Source organism: Solanum stenotomum, chromosome 11 (genome assembly GCF_019186545.1).
Source record: "Solanum stenotomum isolate F172 chromosome 11, ASM1918654v1, whole genome shotgun sequence".
Taxonomy (NCBI): Eukaryota; Viridiplantae; Streptophyta; class Magnoliopsida; order Solanales; family Solanaceae; genus Solanum; species Solanum stenotomum.
The window spans coordinates 52689750-52706181 of record NC_064292.1 but is presented as its reverse complement, the minus strand read 5'-3'; the positions used below and the strand labels follow the sequence as shown (position 1 = coordinate 52706181).

The window sequence follows — 16432 nt, the reverse complement described above, 5'->3', positions numbered from 1 at the left end:
TCGCAAATTGGTTTATGAATATTGAAAATGAAATGAAGAAACTATAATGTTTAGAAAACGTTAAATTCTGAAAACAATGATCAAAAGACGTTAAACTTTGGAATTACTAATAAGAAAACGTTAAATCTTGAAATGCGTTCTCAGAAAACGTTAAAATCGTAAAAGCATTGAACAGAAGCTAGGCGTTACATCTTATAATCACTGATAAAAAATTGTTAAATCCTAAAATCACATATCAGAAAGTGTTATTTTCTATAATCACTACTGAGAAAATGTCGAAACCTAAAATCACTTATTAAAAGACGTTAAATTTTAAAATGGTCGATCAAAAGGTGTTAGATCATATAATCATTGATAAGAAAATGTTAAATCCCATAATCACTTCTCAAAAGATATTGAATCCTATAATCACTTATCATACGGTGTTAAATTTTATTTTATTTTATTTTATTTTACGTTCAAAAATTAGGATAAAGACAAATGCAAACACAAAAGTATTCATCTAATCATCTCCACAAAAGAATTCAATAAAACCAAAGTGTTATGATTGATTTTGAATTAAAGACATTAAATTCATGTGATAAACATCATAAAAATTAAATATAACCATCACAAAAGTTAATGACAATAAATATGTAGCACAAATATGTAAATGTATTAAAATGGTTTTATTTGTTCTTTGTTCACTCGAAGTTTGTAATTTTTAAAATCATCTAAATAAATAAATTCGAATCTTTTGGATTCTCAAAGTGGTTCATGAATATTGGAAATGAATTGGAGAAACAAATAGTGATTAGGAAACATTAAATTTAAGAATCATTGATTAGAAAACATTAAATTTAAGAATCATTAATTAGAAGACATTAACTTTTGAAACCACTTATAAAAAAAAAAAAGTTAAATCCTATAACGAGTTCCCAAAAGATGTTAAATTCCATAATCACTAATCAGAAGATGTTAAATTCCAAAATCACTAATCAAAATGTGTTATATCTTCCATCTTAAAATCACTTCCAAGAAATCGTTAAATTCTAGAATTATTTCTTAGAAAGCGTTGAATTTTGTAATCATTGATCAAAAGACGTTAAATCCTAAAATTAATTATAAGAAAATATTAAATCCCATAATCACTTAAGAAAATATTAAATTCCATAATCAATTTTTTAGAACGCATTAAATCCTAAAATCACTTATCATAAGACGTTAAATTCTAGCATCGAGAACATAAGGTTAACATTCTTTAATGCTATCATATTCTTCTAAATATTTGCTCGTGAGTGTGCATTTAAGTTTCGCTTGACCTAGAAAAAATTAACACAATATTATTTCTTACTATATTAACATCAATGTTCTAATAACCATTTGATTTTTTATATTTAAAATTTTATTTGTCCTGGTTTTAATATTAAGAAATGATGATAAACATATTATAATATTATTTATTAGAATTAGAATTAGAATTAATAAAGACAACTATTAAGTGCTTATTATCAATCCAAAATACTAAAAAAATATTCTCAATTGTTTAATGGCAAAAAGGGAAAAGAAAAGATGCTATATACTAATCAAAATAATATCAACGACAATGACATCTAACAAACTATAACGTACGATTTTTTTAAAATCATAATCATCGCATATCTGATATTTACTAGTTTAATTAATTTGTATTCATGTTGTATAAACTTTAAAAAAAGGAATGATCCCCTTACCATTAGAGATGAATTATTCTTTTAAATACAAATATAAAATTTAAATTTAAACTACATAGTTTATTGAATTCATAACTATAATATAACTTGTCCCCACCTATTAAGAGTTTTTTGAAATTCGAGACTAGTAAAATATAGTAAGTACTATTTTCTAGTGATGTGGAGAGAACTGCTAAAACCTTTGTCTCCAAGGAATCAATTGTCATTATTATTTTTTGTTTGGGTTTTCTAGTCGGTGTTGTTCAATATCTATATTAAAAGTTTGATTAAATTTAAATTTATATCGAAAAATTTAAAATGGATAAATAGCTCCCTAATGAAGATGACTTAGTAAAAATTTAAACTCGAAACTTTTAATTAAGAAAAAAATATTTATCACTCCATCGTAATAGGGATTGATCAATTGTACTGCTCACTAGTGGGAAATACTGTTTTTTTCTTCTTTTTTTTGATGTTGAAAGGGAAATTCTTGAAACTTAGTCTCCAAGGAAAGCTCTACCACATGGGGAAAAAAATAATTGGACAAAGAACATTCTAGAACATATTAATCAAACACACCAATAAAAAAAAAATTGATATTAAAATTCTAATATTATGAATTGTATTACTATTTTTTGTATCACAACATGTACATAATTTCTATCTTATAACAATATGCACATAATTTCTCTTATTATACGAGAGAGCTTGAAGTGTCGATTTGCCTGCGCTTCAGTAAGGCTATTTTTGAAAAAAAATTTAAAAAATATATTTTTGTTGTACTACTTTAATTTAATGGGATATGTTTTAGCTATGACGTTTAGTTTTAAATTTATATTTCTGTTGTACTACTTTAATTTAATGGGATATGTTTTAGCTATAACATTTAATTTTAAATTTATATTCTTTTATTATAGCTTTATTATTTTGAATGTTGGTAATAGTATATATTTTGTAACTACTTTGAGTAAAAAATTAAATCGATAACAAAAAAATACTTTAATTATGGACATCTTAATGGACCCCTTACAATAAATTTGACAAAAAAAAATGATCTTCTATCACAGAAATATAGTGTAATTCATTTTTGAGTAAGAATTTAAAATTATTTAATTAATACAATTTAAAATTTTCAATATTAATAATATTTATTTTACAGTTAATAAAATAATTTAATATCATTTAATTCATACCATTTAAAAATAAATTTGTGAAGAAATATTGAATGTATGCACAACACGAGGTCTTCGTAACTAGTTGGTTTTAAATTAATTGCGCAGTAAATTATTAATCAGAAACTTTGGTTGAAAGGGTTATTAATTTTTGAATCATTTATATTATTCATTTGCTTCATGGAGTTTTATCTGATTCTTTTTTTAACAAGCTATTCTATACATTACATTATCTAATTATAAATCAAGGATATATCTTTTGAATTACTCTCTGTTGGTTGTAAAATTAGTTAAGTGACATATTATTTTATTCAAGGTAATGCTAAATGGCCAGAAAATTTGGTCAGAAATTTAAAAAGTCTATAATATTCTTTTTATTTTAAAATAAACTGATTTTTTCCATTTTTTAATTAAAAGGGTAAAAATGTTCAAAAAAATAATATAACATAGTATGAAGTATGTTATTTTACTATTCTGGCCAAAATGATTTTTCCTTTTATTAGATATCAAAGTGGTTCATGAATATTGAAAATGGATTGGAGAAACAAACAGTGATTATGAAACATTAAATTTAAGAATCATTGATTCGAAAAACATTAAATTTAAGAATCATTAATTAGAAGACATTAAATTTTGAAACTACTGAAAAAAAATGAAGTTAAATCCTCAAATGAGTTCCCAAAAGATGTTAAATTCCATAATCACTAATTTGAAGATGTCAAATTCCAAAATCATTAATCAAAAGTTGCTAAATCCTAAAATCAATTATACAAAAGCATTAAAATTCCATAATCACTTCTTTAGAACGCATTAAATCCTAAATTCACTTATCACAAGACGTTAAATTCTAGCATCGAGAATATAGCGTTAATGTTCTTTAATGCTATCATATTCTTCTATGGGTAATGCTAAATGACCAGAAATTTAAAAAGTCTATAATATCCTTTTTATTTTAAAATAAACTGATCTTTTTTTTTCCATTTTTTAATTAAAAGGTTTTAAAGTTAAAAGGGGTAAAAATGTTCAAAAAGCTAAAACAACATAGTGTGAAATATGTTATTTTACCATTCTGGTCAAATTTTGGCCAAAAGGATTCTCGTGAGTCATGAATATACATTTAAGTTCCTCTTGACCTAGAAAAAATTAATACAATATTATTTCTGGAAAAATCCTTTTGGCCAGAATGGTAAAATAACATATTTCACACTATGTTATTTTACCTTTTTGAACATTTTTACCCTTTTAACTTTAATACCTTTTAATTAAAAATGAAAAAAAAGATTAGTTTATTTTAAAATAAAAGGATATTATAGACTTTTTAAATTTCTGGCCAAGTTTTCTGGTCATTTAGCATTACCCATTATTTCTTACTATATTATCATCAATGTTTTAATAACCAGTTGATTTTTTATATTTATAATTTTACAATTTTAAAATTTTATTTGTCCTGGTTTTAATATTAAGAAATGACGATAAACATATCATAATATTTATTTATCAGAATTAATAAAGACAACTATTAAGTGCTTATTATCCATCCAAAATACTAAAAAGATATTCTCAATTGTTTAATGGCAAAAAGGGAGAGGAAAAAAAATACTATATACTAATCAAAATAATATCAACGACAATGACATCTAACAACTTATAACGTACAATTTTTTTTAAAATCATAATCATGGCATATCTGATATTTACTAGTTTGATTAATTTATATTCATGTTGTATAAACTTAAAAAAGAAAAATGATCCCCTTGCCATTAGAGATGAATTATTCTTGTTGGATTCTAAATATATTATTAAATAAACTTTTAAATATAAATATAAAATTTAAATTAAAATTTACATAATTTATCAAATTCATAACTACAATAATATAATTTGTCCCCACCTATTAAGAATCTTTTGAAATTCGAGAGTACTAAAATATAGTTGTAATATTTTCTAGTGGTGTGGAGAGAACTGCTAAAACCTTTGTCTCCAAGGAATCAATTGTCACTATTTTATTTTATTTTTGATTTTTCTGATTGGCATATTAAAGTTCGATTAAATTTGAATTTATATCAAAAAATTTAAAATGGATAAAGAGCTCCCTAATGAAGATGACTTAGTAAAAATTATTAAGAAAAAAATACTTATAACTCCATCGTAATCGGAATTGATCAATTGTACTACTCACTAGTGGGAAATAGGAGTACTATTTTTTTTCTTTTTTGATGTTGAAAGGGAAATTCTTGAAACTTAGTCTCCAAGGAAAGCTCCACCACATGGGAAAAAATTTTTGGACAAAGAACATTCTAGAACATATTAATCAAACACACCAATAAAAATAATTTTGATATTAAAATTCTAATATAATGAATGTATTACTATTTTTTGTATCACAACATGTACATAATTTCTATCTTATAACAATATGCACATAGTTTCTCTTATTATATGAGAAAGCTTGAAGTGTCGACTTGCCTGCGCTTCAGTAAGGATATTTTTTAAAAAAAATTAAAAGAAATTATTTCTATTATACTATTTTAATTTAATTTGATCTGTTTTAGCTATGACGTTTAGTTTTAAATTTATATTCTTTTGTTATAGCTTTATTATTTTGAATGTTGGTATAGTATATATTTTGTAACTATTTTGAAAAAAAATATTAAATCGATAACAAAAAAAAAAAATTTAATTATGGACATCTTAATGGACCCCTTACATGAAATTTGACAAAAAAAAAAGAGATGATCTTCTATCACACAAATATAGTATAGTTTATTTTTGAGTAAGAATTTAAAATCATTTAATCAATAAAATTTATCAATATTAATAATATTTTTTTTACACTTGATGGAATAATTTAATATCGTTTAATTCATACCACTTAAAAATAAATTTGTGAAGAAATATTGAATCTATGCGCAACTAGTTGGTTTTAAATTAATTGCGCAGTAAATTATTAATCAGAAACTTTGGTCGAAAGGGTTATTAATTTTTGAATCATTTATATTATCATTTGCTTCATGGAGTTTTATCTGACTTTTTTTAACAAGCTATTCTATGCATTACATTATCTAATTATAAATCAAGGATATATCTTTTGAATTACTCTTTGTTGGTTGTAAAATTAGTTAAGTGACATATTATTTTATTCTAGTTCTTAGTCCATTAAATGAACATATACTCATTTAATAAACATTAATGATTTTATGATTTCAATTAAATGAACATTTACTCATTTAATAAACATGAATGATTTTATGATTTCAATGAGATGAATGTACTATTACGAAGAGGTAGATCTAAGAAGCATCAATGAATTTCAAGATTTCGAAAAGATGAACTTTATAATGGTTGATACTCTCTCTGTTTATTTTTTTCTATTTTACTTGTCCATTTTGACGAATCAAGAAATGATAATTTTTTTTACCTATTATATCCTCAATTAATTACTTTGAAAAAGGTAGAACTTCTTGAAAATCTTAAATTTTTAATTCATCCACATCATAATTATTAGGGGTAGAATGGTAAACTCATTATGCCAATAATTATTTTCTTAATAGGCGTGTTAATTCAAAAATCTAATTAGGGACAGAGTGAGTACATTTTAAAACCTTTTGGGAACCATAATAGAACAAATATGATAAAAGTAAATACAAGAATTAATTGAAATATACTAAAATAAATACAAAATTAAAGACGTTCAAGAGGGAGGGTAATAAAACCTTTTTTTTTTTTCTTTAGGCCCTCAAAGTTTTGGCTTAGGCAATATTAAAGTTTTTCAAAAAATATAAATAAATAAGTAAAGACTACCTAACCTGTAATAATAATACTAATTTTAAAACTTTAAAGTAAATTATTCAAATTTTTGCCTTAAAAGAAAAGCTTTCCAACTCACTTTAAAGCGTTAAAGAGAGAGATTATGACATTCTTTTCTAAAAATAGTTGTTGAAGAAGCAATTCCTAATTTTCGTGAGCACTAGATTCAACAGATGGCTAATATCTTGTCAAGATAAATAATAATATCATCATATGAAATCAAATATTTTTTATTGTAACATGCCTACAATCATATCATATGAAAGCTATTTATGATTGAAGACAAGCTCTAAAGAAGTTTCAATATAAAAAAGGATTATCATTCTTATTGGTACATAAAAAGAGCATTTTTATTAATAACAATTAATCCAATAGTACATTACAATAAAGTTTTAAAGGAAAAATGACAAATATACCCTCATACTATCATATATGATATCCAGATACCCTCCGTCATACTTTTGGACATTGATGTTCCTTGTCATCCAAAAACTAAAACATATATACTTTTTATACTAACAGATATACACGTGTCATAATCTTATCCACCGACCCAATATTTATTAAATATCGAATCGACGGATAAAATTGCGTCAGGTGTCCCTATTTGATCTTCTGTTAGAGTGAAGGATATATATGCTCTAATTTTTAGACGGCAGGGGCATAGAGGTATATTTGTCCTTTTTCCCAATTTTTAAAACTGAGAATCAAAACCAATATCCTAGAATTTTGTCAAACTTAAGTAGCAGAAAGAAACAACTACTGCTATGCATTGTATGGATATTCTTTGAGAGACTTGAGCACTTTTTTGCTAGCCACCTTCGTGGCAATTTTTTCGTTTCGTCCCGAGTGTGTCCCCTTGTGAATAGCACCATTTGCTTCAACCTCTACTGTAATATATACTATACCATTCTCACGAAAGTCGACATTCTTCTTCTTTATATAACCTTTCTGGTCACATAGTTCACTTAACTCTCTTGCTGGATGGAGTTTTAGTGTTTGAGGTGTAATCAACGGTTCCAAAAGAGGTCGTATGCTCTGAAATGTAGTGTCTTCGTTGAAACCAGAATCAACAAAGATCGCACCAGCAAGGGACTCAATAAGATCTGCAAGCACCTATAGAGAACCACAAAGGAAAACAAGTTGAAACTCGTAACAAATTGGCTTAAGATAAAGACCTTTCAGTAACTTTTTCTTCTATGTCTTAACTTTTGAGGTAAGTATACAATACCTTTGGGAAAGTAGCTTCAACCTCCCATCCGAATGTGGACACAAGGTCCAATTTCTTGAAATCCTCAACAGTACTAAATATATGCCTTAGCAGATCTTGCGAGTCATGAAGAATGTGCTTGTGCAGGCAAGCCTTAACTGCAGATAGAGCATAACATTCATTGTTTACCGAGGCAGACCTCAAATCAGTAATTAGTCCCGGAGTTAGTCCTGGATATTGGAAATAGAGATGTGTTGTAACAACATAATCTAGCACTGCATCTCCAAGAAATTCCAAGCGCTGCAAAGTCAGGTGATCATATATATCAACATTTGAATCAAGAGAGTTATCTTAGGATAAGAAACCTCTTCAAAAATCATATATATCAGGATTCATGTTATCACTATAAAAAGCCATGAAACTTCCTTGAATGAATAAAAGAAAACACTTTTTTCCTTGACACTAGCAGCAGTAAGAAGAACCATCAAATGCTATGTATGCAGCCTTAGGTTAATGAAATGTTCAGGTTCACAACTTCCCAATCTAGATTCTAGGCAATATTATATTTTAATAAACTGCAAAATATAGATCCAAGTATTTGATATCTGTTGTATTCAGAATAGTAAACCAGAAATATTGTTAAGATGAAAAGAAAGAAAATATCCAAGTCCAAGGGATTCACTGTGAGCAATTTAATCCCCTCACTGTACTTGTTGTAGATTATTTCTTCCCAGGATGAAACATATATACATGTTAAAGAAGTAGCGGTGCCTCACACTTCAATAACTTCAGCAAACTTAAAGTCAACAACAAAATCACAGAGACTCTATTTTGTTTGTAAGAAAATGTATGTAAAAACATGAGAAAATTCGATACAGAAAACTGAGAGGAAACCTCTCTATTTATAGCTAATGATAGGTGCGAACTCACTTGTTCAGAACATGCATGGTGTCTTTTGGGAAAGGAAATGTCTGTTCGGAAGGAACATGCAATTCCATGAATTTCAAGTTAATTCCGTTAAGAATTCAGTGAATTAATACTAAGAAAAAGGAAGTTAATTAAGAGACTGATAAATAAATTTTGTCAAAAAAATTATCAATCAAATCATTTGCCGAGGCCAAGCCAAGCGACAACAGCGTGAGGGGACATCTTCTACTTAACCCTTTAAGTGTTTCCTAATATAAGGACATCAAATCATTTTCCCTTCACTTAGTTCCCCTACATTTCCCAATTCTCTTTTTTTTTAAAAGCCAAATCTCATTTCCCAATTCATACCTTACTTAAACCCAACAGTATTTAACAACAATACAACATTAAGATGATAATATTTATTTACGAGAATAAGTTGATAGCATTGTGGAAAACCCAACAGTATTTAACAACATTAAGATGGATAATATTTATTTACGGTAATAACCTGATAGCATCGTGGAATCTCAGGTAGCATGTAAGATCCATGAGTTAGCGCTTCAACAAGCAGAGAAGGATTATTGAACTTGTAATGTAGCAGGGATTCTAAGTATCTGACGTTAACTGGCTTCTCAGCCTTCATGGGAAAGTGCCTTGAAATAGGTGCATCAACAAAATTAATGTCCACCCCAAGCCATTTCATAAATGAGAAAGCCGCTACTTCCCCACCCGAGCTGAGGTAGGCACCTATTAGTGCCTCGACCACATCAGCCACTCTCTTACTTTTAATCTTCTGTTTTACCCTACTATACATTTTATCTGAGGACGTTAGGAACTCTTCGTCGAAGCTGTGAACTTGAGAATTATCACCAGGAATGATCCATGCTTTAAGATTGAATGGCTCATTACGGATAAATCCCTGTAATCAAAGGAATTTACTGAAGAAAACCAAAAGAAGAAAAAAGAAAAAGAATTCAGATAGCATTTGCATCCAGCAAGCACAAAACTATGCAGTTAAACCAATAAAATATTAAGGAACTGTAGGAACTCTTTAAATACAAGTATTCGAAAGCACTCACTCAAAATTGACATGTCCTTAAAATAAATGCACTCCAATTGATGCATTGACGAAATATGCATGTTTTATAAATATGAATAACTACTAATTTCCATCATAACAAACAGTAAACAGTTGTGTGGGCAAGGACGGGAAGTAGAGAATGTTTATATGCAAGAGTCGACAACTTTTAGATGGTAGGCATGAATAACAGTCAATATCGGATCTTTGATCAAAGTGTATGAGCAAATATCCCTTGGTTGTACTTAGTCATCAATGAGACATCAAAAAGAAAAATACAAGTCACCCATGATTAATAGAGACATGGAGTTGAACACTAAGGAATACCTACCGGTATTTTACGAGCACATCCAAGCCTGCATAGTGCAGCATTGGAAATGATTTGTTTTCTCTTAACGGTGAGAAGACCCTGATGATCATTTCCATAAGTCTTGAACAGCTGTATACTGGCAGCATATTTGAGAAAAGAGTCCCCAAGTGTCTCAAGTGATTCCAAATGAAACTTCTCAAGGCAATTCTTCGTTGTCAATGCTTCCAAAATCTAAAATAATAAAACAAGGAGTAAGTTGTGGGAACAAGAGTATGTATGAAGCTCACAGCTTAAGAAAGACTGATGTAATTAGAGCAAAGATCTGAGATGAGATCATAGCAGCACAAACCTTGGCGGTTGGAATAAGAACATTCAGTGTGCAGTGATCCAAATGCATTCTTTTCAACTTTGAGGCCATAATCAAGGACTCAATCCGATGCATAATCAAAGGAACATATGAATAGGTATTAAGGGTAGAAATAGAGAGAGGTGAGATGATGAGGGAACAAAGTTCAGGAGGCAATTCGACAGATGAATCTGCAAAGGAGGCCAAAGCTAAGTGATCATAGATAAGCATTATAATAAAAGGAGAACCATATTATCAAACCTTTAGCTTTCTTAGAAATATTTTTTCCCCTAAGAAGTGGTTCTTCTTCAAAGCATATGTTGATCCCATACCTGTAAACCACACCTTACTTAGTATTTTGAAACCAAACTATGATATATTTTAAAGGTGCACCAGGAAATCAGAAGCTAATTGTACAAACCCCTTTTTGAAGTGTTCTCTGTAGGTAATAGATTCTTCAGTTCTCACACCCATTAATGAGTTGCAATCCAAATTATCCAAAAAACCGTTTATGCAGTATATATGCCCATTATGAGGTGTACATACTAATGAGTTCTCCAACATGCAGCTACATACCACCCCAGTTATGGTGTTCACATTGCGTTTGCGACCTTGAGTAGAACACCAATTCATATGCTTATCCCGAAGAACTTGAGACGGAAACAGCAAAAAATTCACACATTTCCAATTTATCTCAGGGGGTGTACCCACAGATGGGAGCAACAGATAATCGGAAACTGAAGAACCAATAGGTGATTGAACAGCAGCCAAAACATCCTGCAGTTTACTCAGATCACGGTCACGAAGAACTCTGAAGACACTGACTTGAAACCTCTGACATCGTCGAATCTGGAGAGAGAGATAAAAAGTATCACCAACCATTTTTACAGGTAACGAGTAAAAAGATGCTAAAAGCCATCAAAATTATAGTCACCTCTTCAGAAGTAAATATAACAACTTTACTATAATTAAGTTGAACTTGCAAGCGTCCCCTCCTATCAATGTCCAAGTCAAATGCCAATATTTCATCATCACACTTGAGCTTTGTCCTAACAGCAAGTATAATCCCATGAAGCTGGAAATCGTTGTAAGAGTCATGTTGCAACTCAACTAGGTAGCAGTAGTACACTGCTTCTGACTCATTGCCGCAATGACTAACAAATTCTGATGGATAGTATAATGATTCTTCAACAATTTTTATTTTACATTCTGCACAATATAATAGGTTAGAAGTCAAGTACCACAGTCTAAAAAAATTACATCAGATAAACGATGTTAGAATTACCCAATTCTTTGTTGATGGTTTCTTCCTCCACGATATCAGGAACAAGATTGTCAGTCAAGGCACCCACACGATGAAGTTTTTTACAAGCTTCCAGGCATGCAAGTTGCTTCAATATTTTTCTATCCCCCTGTACGCTAATAATTCCTTGCAGTGGCGAGCTTTTGGGAAGTTGTAGTGTGCAGGTTCCTGTTTCCTCATCAATCTCACACGTAGGATTGGGTTTAAAGTACCTACAATTGAATTGAATGTCAGGCCATAATGCAATATTTAACACATGAAATACTCGAAGATACAAGAATCCTTAACACATAGCAAGAGAATATGCAGAGTACAAACCCATCCGACGGTAGCCTTGAGCAATAGAAGTATAACAATGACACGCTAGAACTGAGGGTGACAACTGCTCCTGTGCTTTCAACTTTGTAGCAAGGCTCATCATGCAATTCATCATATAGAAGTGAGCACGGAATAGAAGCATGGAGTAATGATTCTTGCCGCATTATCTCCCCACTAGCCATATAGTTTTGCATGCGAGTAAGGGTTGCATCATCTCCTCTAGGATATGAGTCAAAATGAGAATGATCAGTCCATTGTTATAGTCGAATCTTCCAAATTTTATCATTGATACTTGCACAAAATGTCAAGAGCTAAAGTAATTGTTTGTCTGTTAGATTCTTTTAAAAAAAATTCATTTAATCTTTTTATAGCAACAGTGTAATAGCAAGCGGCAACAACAGAAATAGAATGTTTCAGTAAATAATACACCAAAAACAATAATGACAGGACTCTGAAAACTATTCATAGTATCAATTATTATAATAGATAGACAAAACATACTTTCTGACCATCAGAAGAAAGTCGGAGTTTTGCATTCGAGCTCTTCCACGTGATTGTATAAAGCTACAAACAGTAGTTGGGGGATCAAATCTAATGATGAGGTTGCAACTTTGAACATCCAAGCCCTCTTCAAGAATCGATGTCGCTACAATAATGTTCACCTGCAATGTTTTCATGGATATCAGACTTCAAATCTTCAGAAACTATCTAGAAAGCCAAAAAAAAAAGAATTTTAGACTTACCAACCCCTTGCGAAATTCTTCAACAATTTTATTTTGTTTGACCATAGAAATACGCCCTGTTGTGACCTCAGTTCTCCAACCAGTTCGTTCCGGAAGCAACTCATTCAATAGAGACCGAAGAACAATGGCTGTAATAATTCTCTCAACAAATATGATGCATCTTAAATTCTTTCGGTCCCTGTTACCAACGATAAGATTGTTTGTAAGTAAATCACTAAATATAGAATCTGATTTCCCAACAGCAGAATGGATAATCTCAGAAACTGTACACATCAAACCCTAGGGGAAGTTCATGTTAGGACCGAAATAAGCAGGCAGGTCCATTTCGCCCAGGGAAACAAAAAGATAACCTTCCTTCTTCAAAGGAGTCTCTCGCAGACACAAAATGTTTAAAGAATCTAACCGACCACTTCTCTTTTTTCTATTTGTTTTCCAAACATCCAATAGATTGAACTGGCATTAAAGCTTTTGACTAATTAGTAGATTCATTATTCAACTGCTCTCACCTGTACTCGAGAAGAGACTCTAGAAGACAATTAACTTTGGATGACAAATATCCAGCATCCACATTAGCCTGAATATCACCTCCAATTGACCAATGTGGTCCTATGTTTACAGGGATGAGTGAGCGAGTGAGTGAGAGAGACATATAGCAGAAGGAAATCAAAAAACAATCTTACAATTCAGAGAGAAAAGAAAATGGATGCTGCTAACTGTGATACCAGAAGGTAAGCGAGCCGAGAAAATCTTAGATGCAGTCAAACAGAAATCTCTAACACATGCATCGTCCGACGAACATAAATCATTTTCTTCACAGGACTTGGCCACCAAATTCAATATGAAGTCATGTTAGGAAAATGATCAAGGCCAAAACGTTTATTTTGTTTATTTTGGAACCAGCAAGGAACAAAATTTACCTTGAAAGCCAGCCAAGCACCCATCTCACTCAAACAAAATAAGAAATTCGAATGAAGTTCTGATAAATGTCTTCTTGCAGATCCATCTCTCATAAAAGACAGATTTGACTGTGAAATAGAACATTCATGCTGCGATGATAAGAGAAGTTAAAACAACTAAAATTGGAAGAGTAAAAATGTCTGACCCATATGTTGAACAAGCTAACGTGATTGCCCCAATCGCTACTATAAGGATAAATTAAGGTTTAGTTAGTAGTCTTGGTATTCTTTCAAGGAACTTTCTGTTTTCTGGTTGCACACAATTATAGAGAAGGAAAGAGTCAAACATAAGCTTAATGATAATTGATATCTTTAGAGCAGGACGAATGGTTTGCGTGAACAATCTGCAAAGTAGAAAGACAAAATCCATTGGCTATGGAATTGATGTTTACCTTTTCTTTCAACCTTTCCAGGTCATGAACTAATGTATGAAACAATGTGCAAGGAATATCCACATGTTCATATATTTTCAGCTTTGGATTTGAAAATGGGATATACTCCGCCAGAACAGATTCACTGCTACACGTGTGTACCTTCATTTGCAAAGGGAGATCACAATTAGAGGAACGGAAAATATATATCTAAATGAGTGTTTATGACTTTCTGCATATAAAAACGATATGACAATCATCCAAGAGCTAAAAGTTTCAGGCTTGCACAGTTTCCTTCTCTGAATTACAAGAAGATTAATTGAGAGAACCTTGGAATGCATGAGATTCTCGAGGTCACGAATCTTTTGCCAATAACTATCTGCCGTGCTAGAAGCTGCATAAAAAGTATAAACATGAGAATCTAGAGAAAGTGAGATAACCAGTTCTTTAACAGTATGATGCAGAAACATCCCAAAAGATGCCCAAAGATATAAGATCAAATATAGCCAACCTTTAGACTTTATAGGGGAAGCAGTCATCCCAAATATTCTTGGAAGTTGTGCGTTCTCACGGGTTAACTGGTGATGATAAAATTCCTGAAAGAAAATTAACCCTCTAAGATAAGAATTGTTCAAGCACCATACCAAGACATGTTCAAGCAGGATTGTCCATATGAAGAAATTGCACTACTTCAGAAAATATAATCTTAAGCACAAACAATGTACCATCATTATGCTGGCATAGGGGTGCTTGCCTCGTGCATTGTGACACTCATCAAATATTATAACTTTTATCATGTCCATTTGTAAAAAGCTGTGCCTCAAAGCAGCATGTAGTATTGCCGGTATCATAACAAGTACCTGAAAGACGAAACCCTGCAGTGATTACTTATGACGCATCCAAGTAATATATATACAACGCCTATTCGCTGCCAACTCAAACAACGGTTTATAATTTATCACTGAAGATAAAATATGGTTCATACACACCTCATGATCGTCCACTTGTTGTTGCCACGTAGCTGCATTCCAATAATCAACACCCATTTTTCCACAATATTTGCCCACTTTTAAGTCGGTATGCATCATCAGAGCATCTCCTTGCTTGTAATTATCAAATCACAGATCAACAACATTATGACAAGTCAAATAGATAGCTCTGGATCTTAAACCAAGCAACCCCTCAAACATATAACAAACTGTAAAACATGAGAAAACTAATTGGGAAAAAACAGTTCTACAATCTTTAGACGGGATAGAAATTAGTGGATACATCCATTCATAAAAATATACACATTAAGATGATGAATTTTAAGGGACTAGATTGAGAAGCTATAAGTACTACCTGAGTCACTAGAACAACAGTCGGGACCAAGAAAACAGCTATGTACCGAGAAGGCTTTCGAAGAAGGTAAGCATAGCTTCTAAGAAGCATAATTGCAATCAAGGTCTTTCCAGAACCGGTCTCCAAGTAAACAATTGTGTTCTGCTTTAATGCAATCTCAAGGGCTTCCAACTGATAGCTACATAACAAAATCAACATATACATTACAAAAGTTCATTAAATCAATTGTTTTTTTCTAATTCAATTAAAAGAGAAAATAAATGTAAGATGCCAACCTTCTTGCAAAAGGCAAAGGGTCAGCAGAAAGGTGTTGGTTTTCAGAGACTGCAACATCTGTTGGCTCCATTGATTGTTCTCTACATTTACATCAGACAAAACAAAACTAAAAATGAAACACAAACCCTCCAAGAAAATGACAACCAGCCTATTTTATCTACACACCTTTTTTTACCATTTCAAGAAAATGCATAAAAGAGTGATCTTTATGAAAAACAAACACAAAAATAGTCAACTGACTCCTTTGATTTGTTATCATTAGACCAAATAAGCATAAAGACACCAACAAAGTATAACAGAAAACAACCAGGTGACATACCAGTGTCAAAGAAAAGTACACATATCAAATTAGAAAAAAATACTAGATTTTTGTAAGTACAAGAACATATAATCAAAGATTTAAACACCCTTTTCATAAAAATGCAAAAAAGAGTAATCTTTATGAAAAACTTACTGACTAGAGTTGAATTGCAATAACTTTTGAGTGTTTTTCAGTGTTCAGTGATGACAGAAAGAGTTTATTTATTAGCTTATATAATTAGAAGAAAAATACTGCAACCCCCGCCACCCCACCCCACCCCCTTAGAGAAAAGCAAAA

The 16432-nt window shown here is 30.7% G+C and overlaps 1 protein-coding gene across 1 annotated transcript; it reads right to left on the bottom strand.

The window, feature by feature from the left end:
* Positions 1–6998: 6998 nt before the first annotated feature.
* On the bottom strand, positions 6999–16399 carry LOC125846128 (endoribonuclease Dicer homolog 2-like). Its single transcript, XM_049525574.1, has 23 exons — positions 16289–16399; positions 15834–15914; positions 15559–15736; positions 15204–15317; positions 14940–15074; positions 14726–14810; positions 14544–14608; positions 14236–14376; positions 13805–13933; positions 13610–13706; positions 13394–13493; positions 12888–13065; positions 12646–12806; positions 12145–12363; positions 11809–12038; positions 11458–11732; positions 10945–11372; positions 10785–10855; positions 10527–10714; positions 10199–10408; positions 9298–9708; positions 7902–8180; positions 6999–7786 (listed from the first exon to the last, which is right to left on the bottom strand). Exons 2-23 carry the CDS (start codon positions 15902–15904, stop codon positions 7436–7438), a joined length of 4116 nt encoding a protein of 1371 aa, XP_049381531.1. The 5' UTR covers positions 15905–15914; positions 16289–16399; the 3' UTR covers positions 6999–7435.
* Positions 16400–16432: the final 33 nt, after the last annotated feature.

Excerpts from the sequence above, each read along its gene's own strand:
- LOC125846128 (XM_049525574.1), bottom strand. The coding sequence starts at position 15,904 with ATGGAGCCAACAGATGTTGCAGTCTCTGAAAACCAACACCTTTCTGCT. Across the intron at positions 15,737-15,833 it reads CCTTTGCCTTTTGCAAGAAG|CTATCAGTTGGAAGCCCTTG; the intron begins GTTGGCATCTTA and ends TTTGTTATGTAG. Across the intron at positions 10,715-10,784 it reads TATTTCTAAGAAAGCTAAAG|ATTCATCTGTCGAATTGCCT; the intron begins GTTTGATAATAT and ends CCTCCTTTGCAG.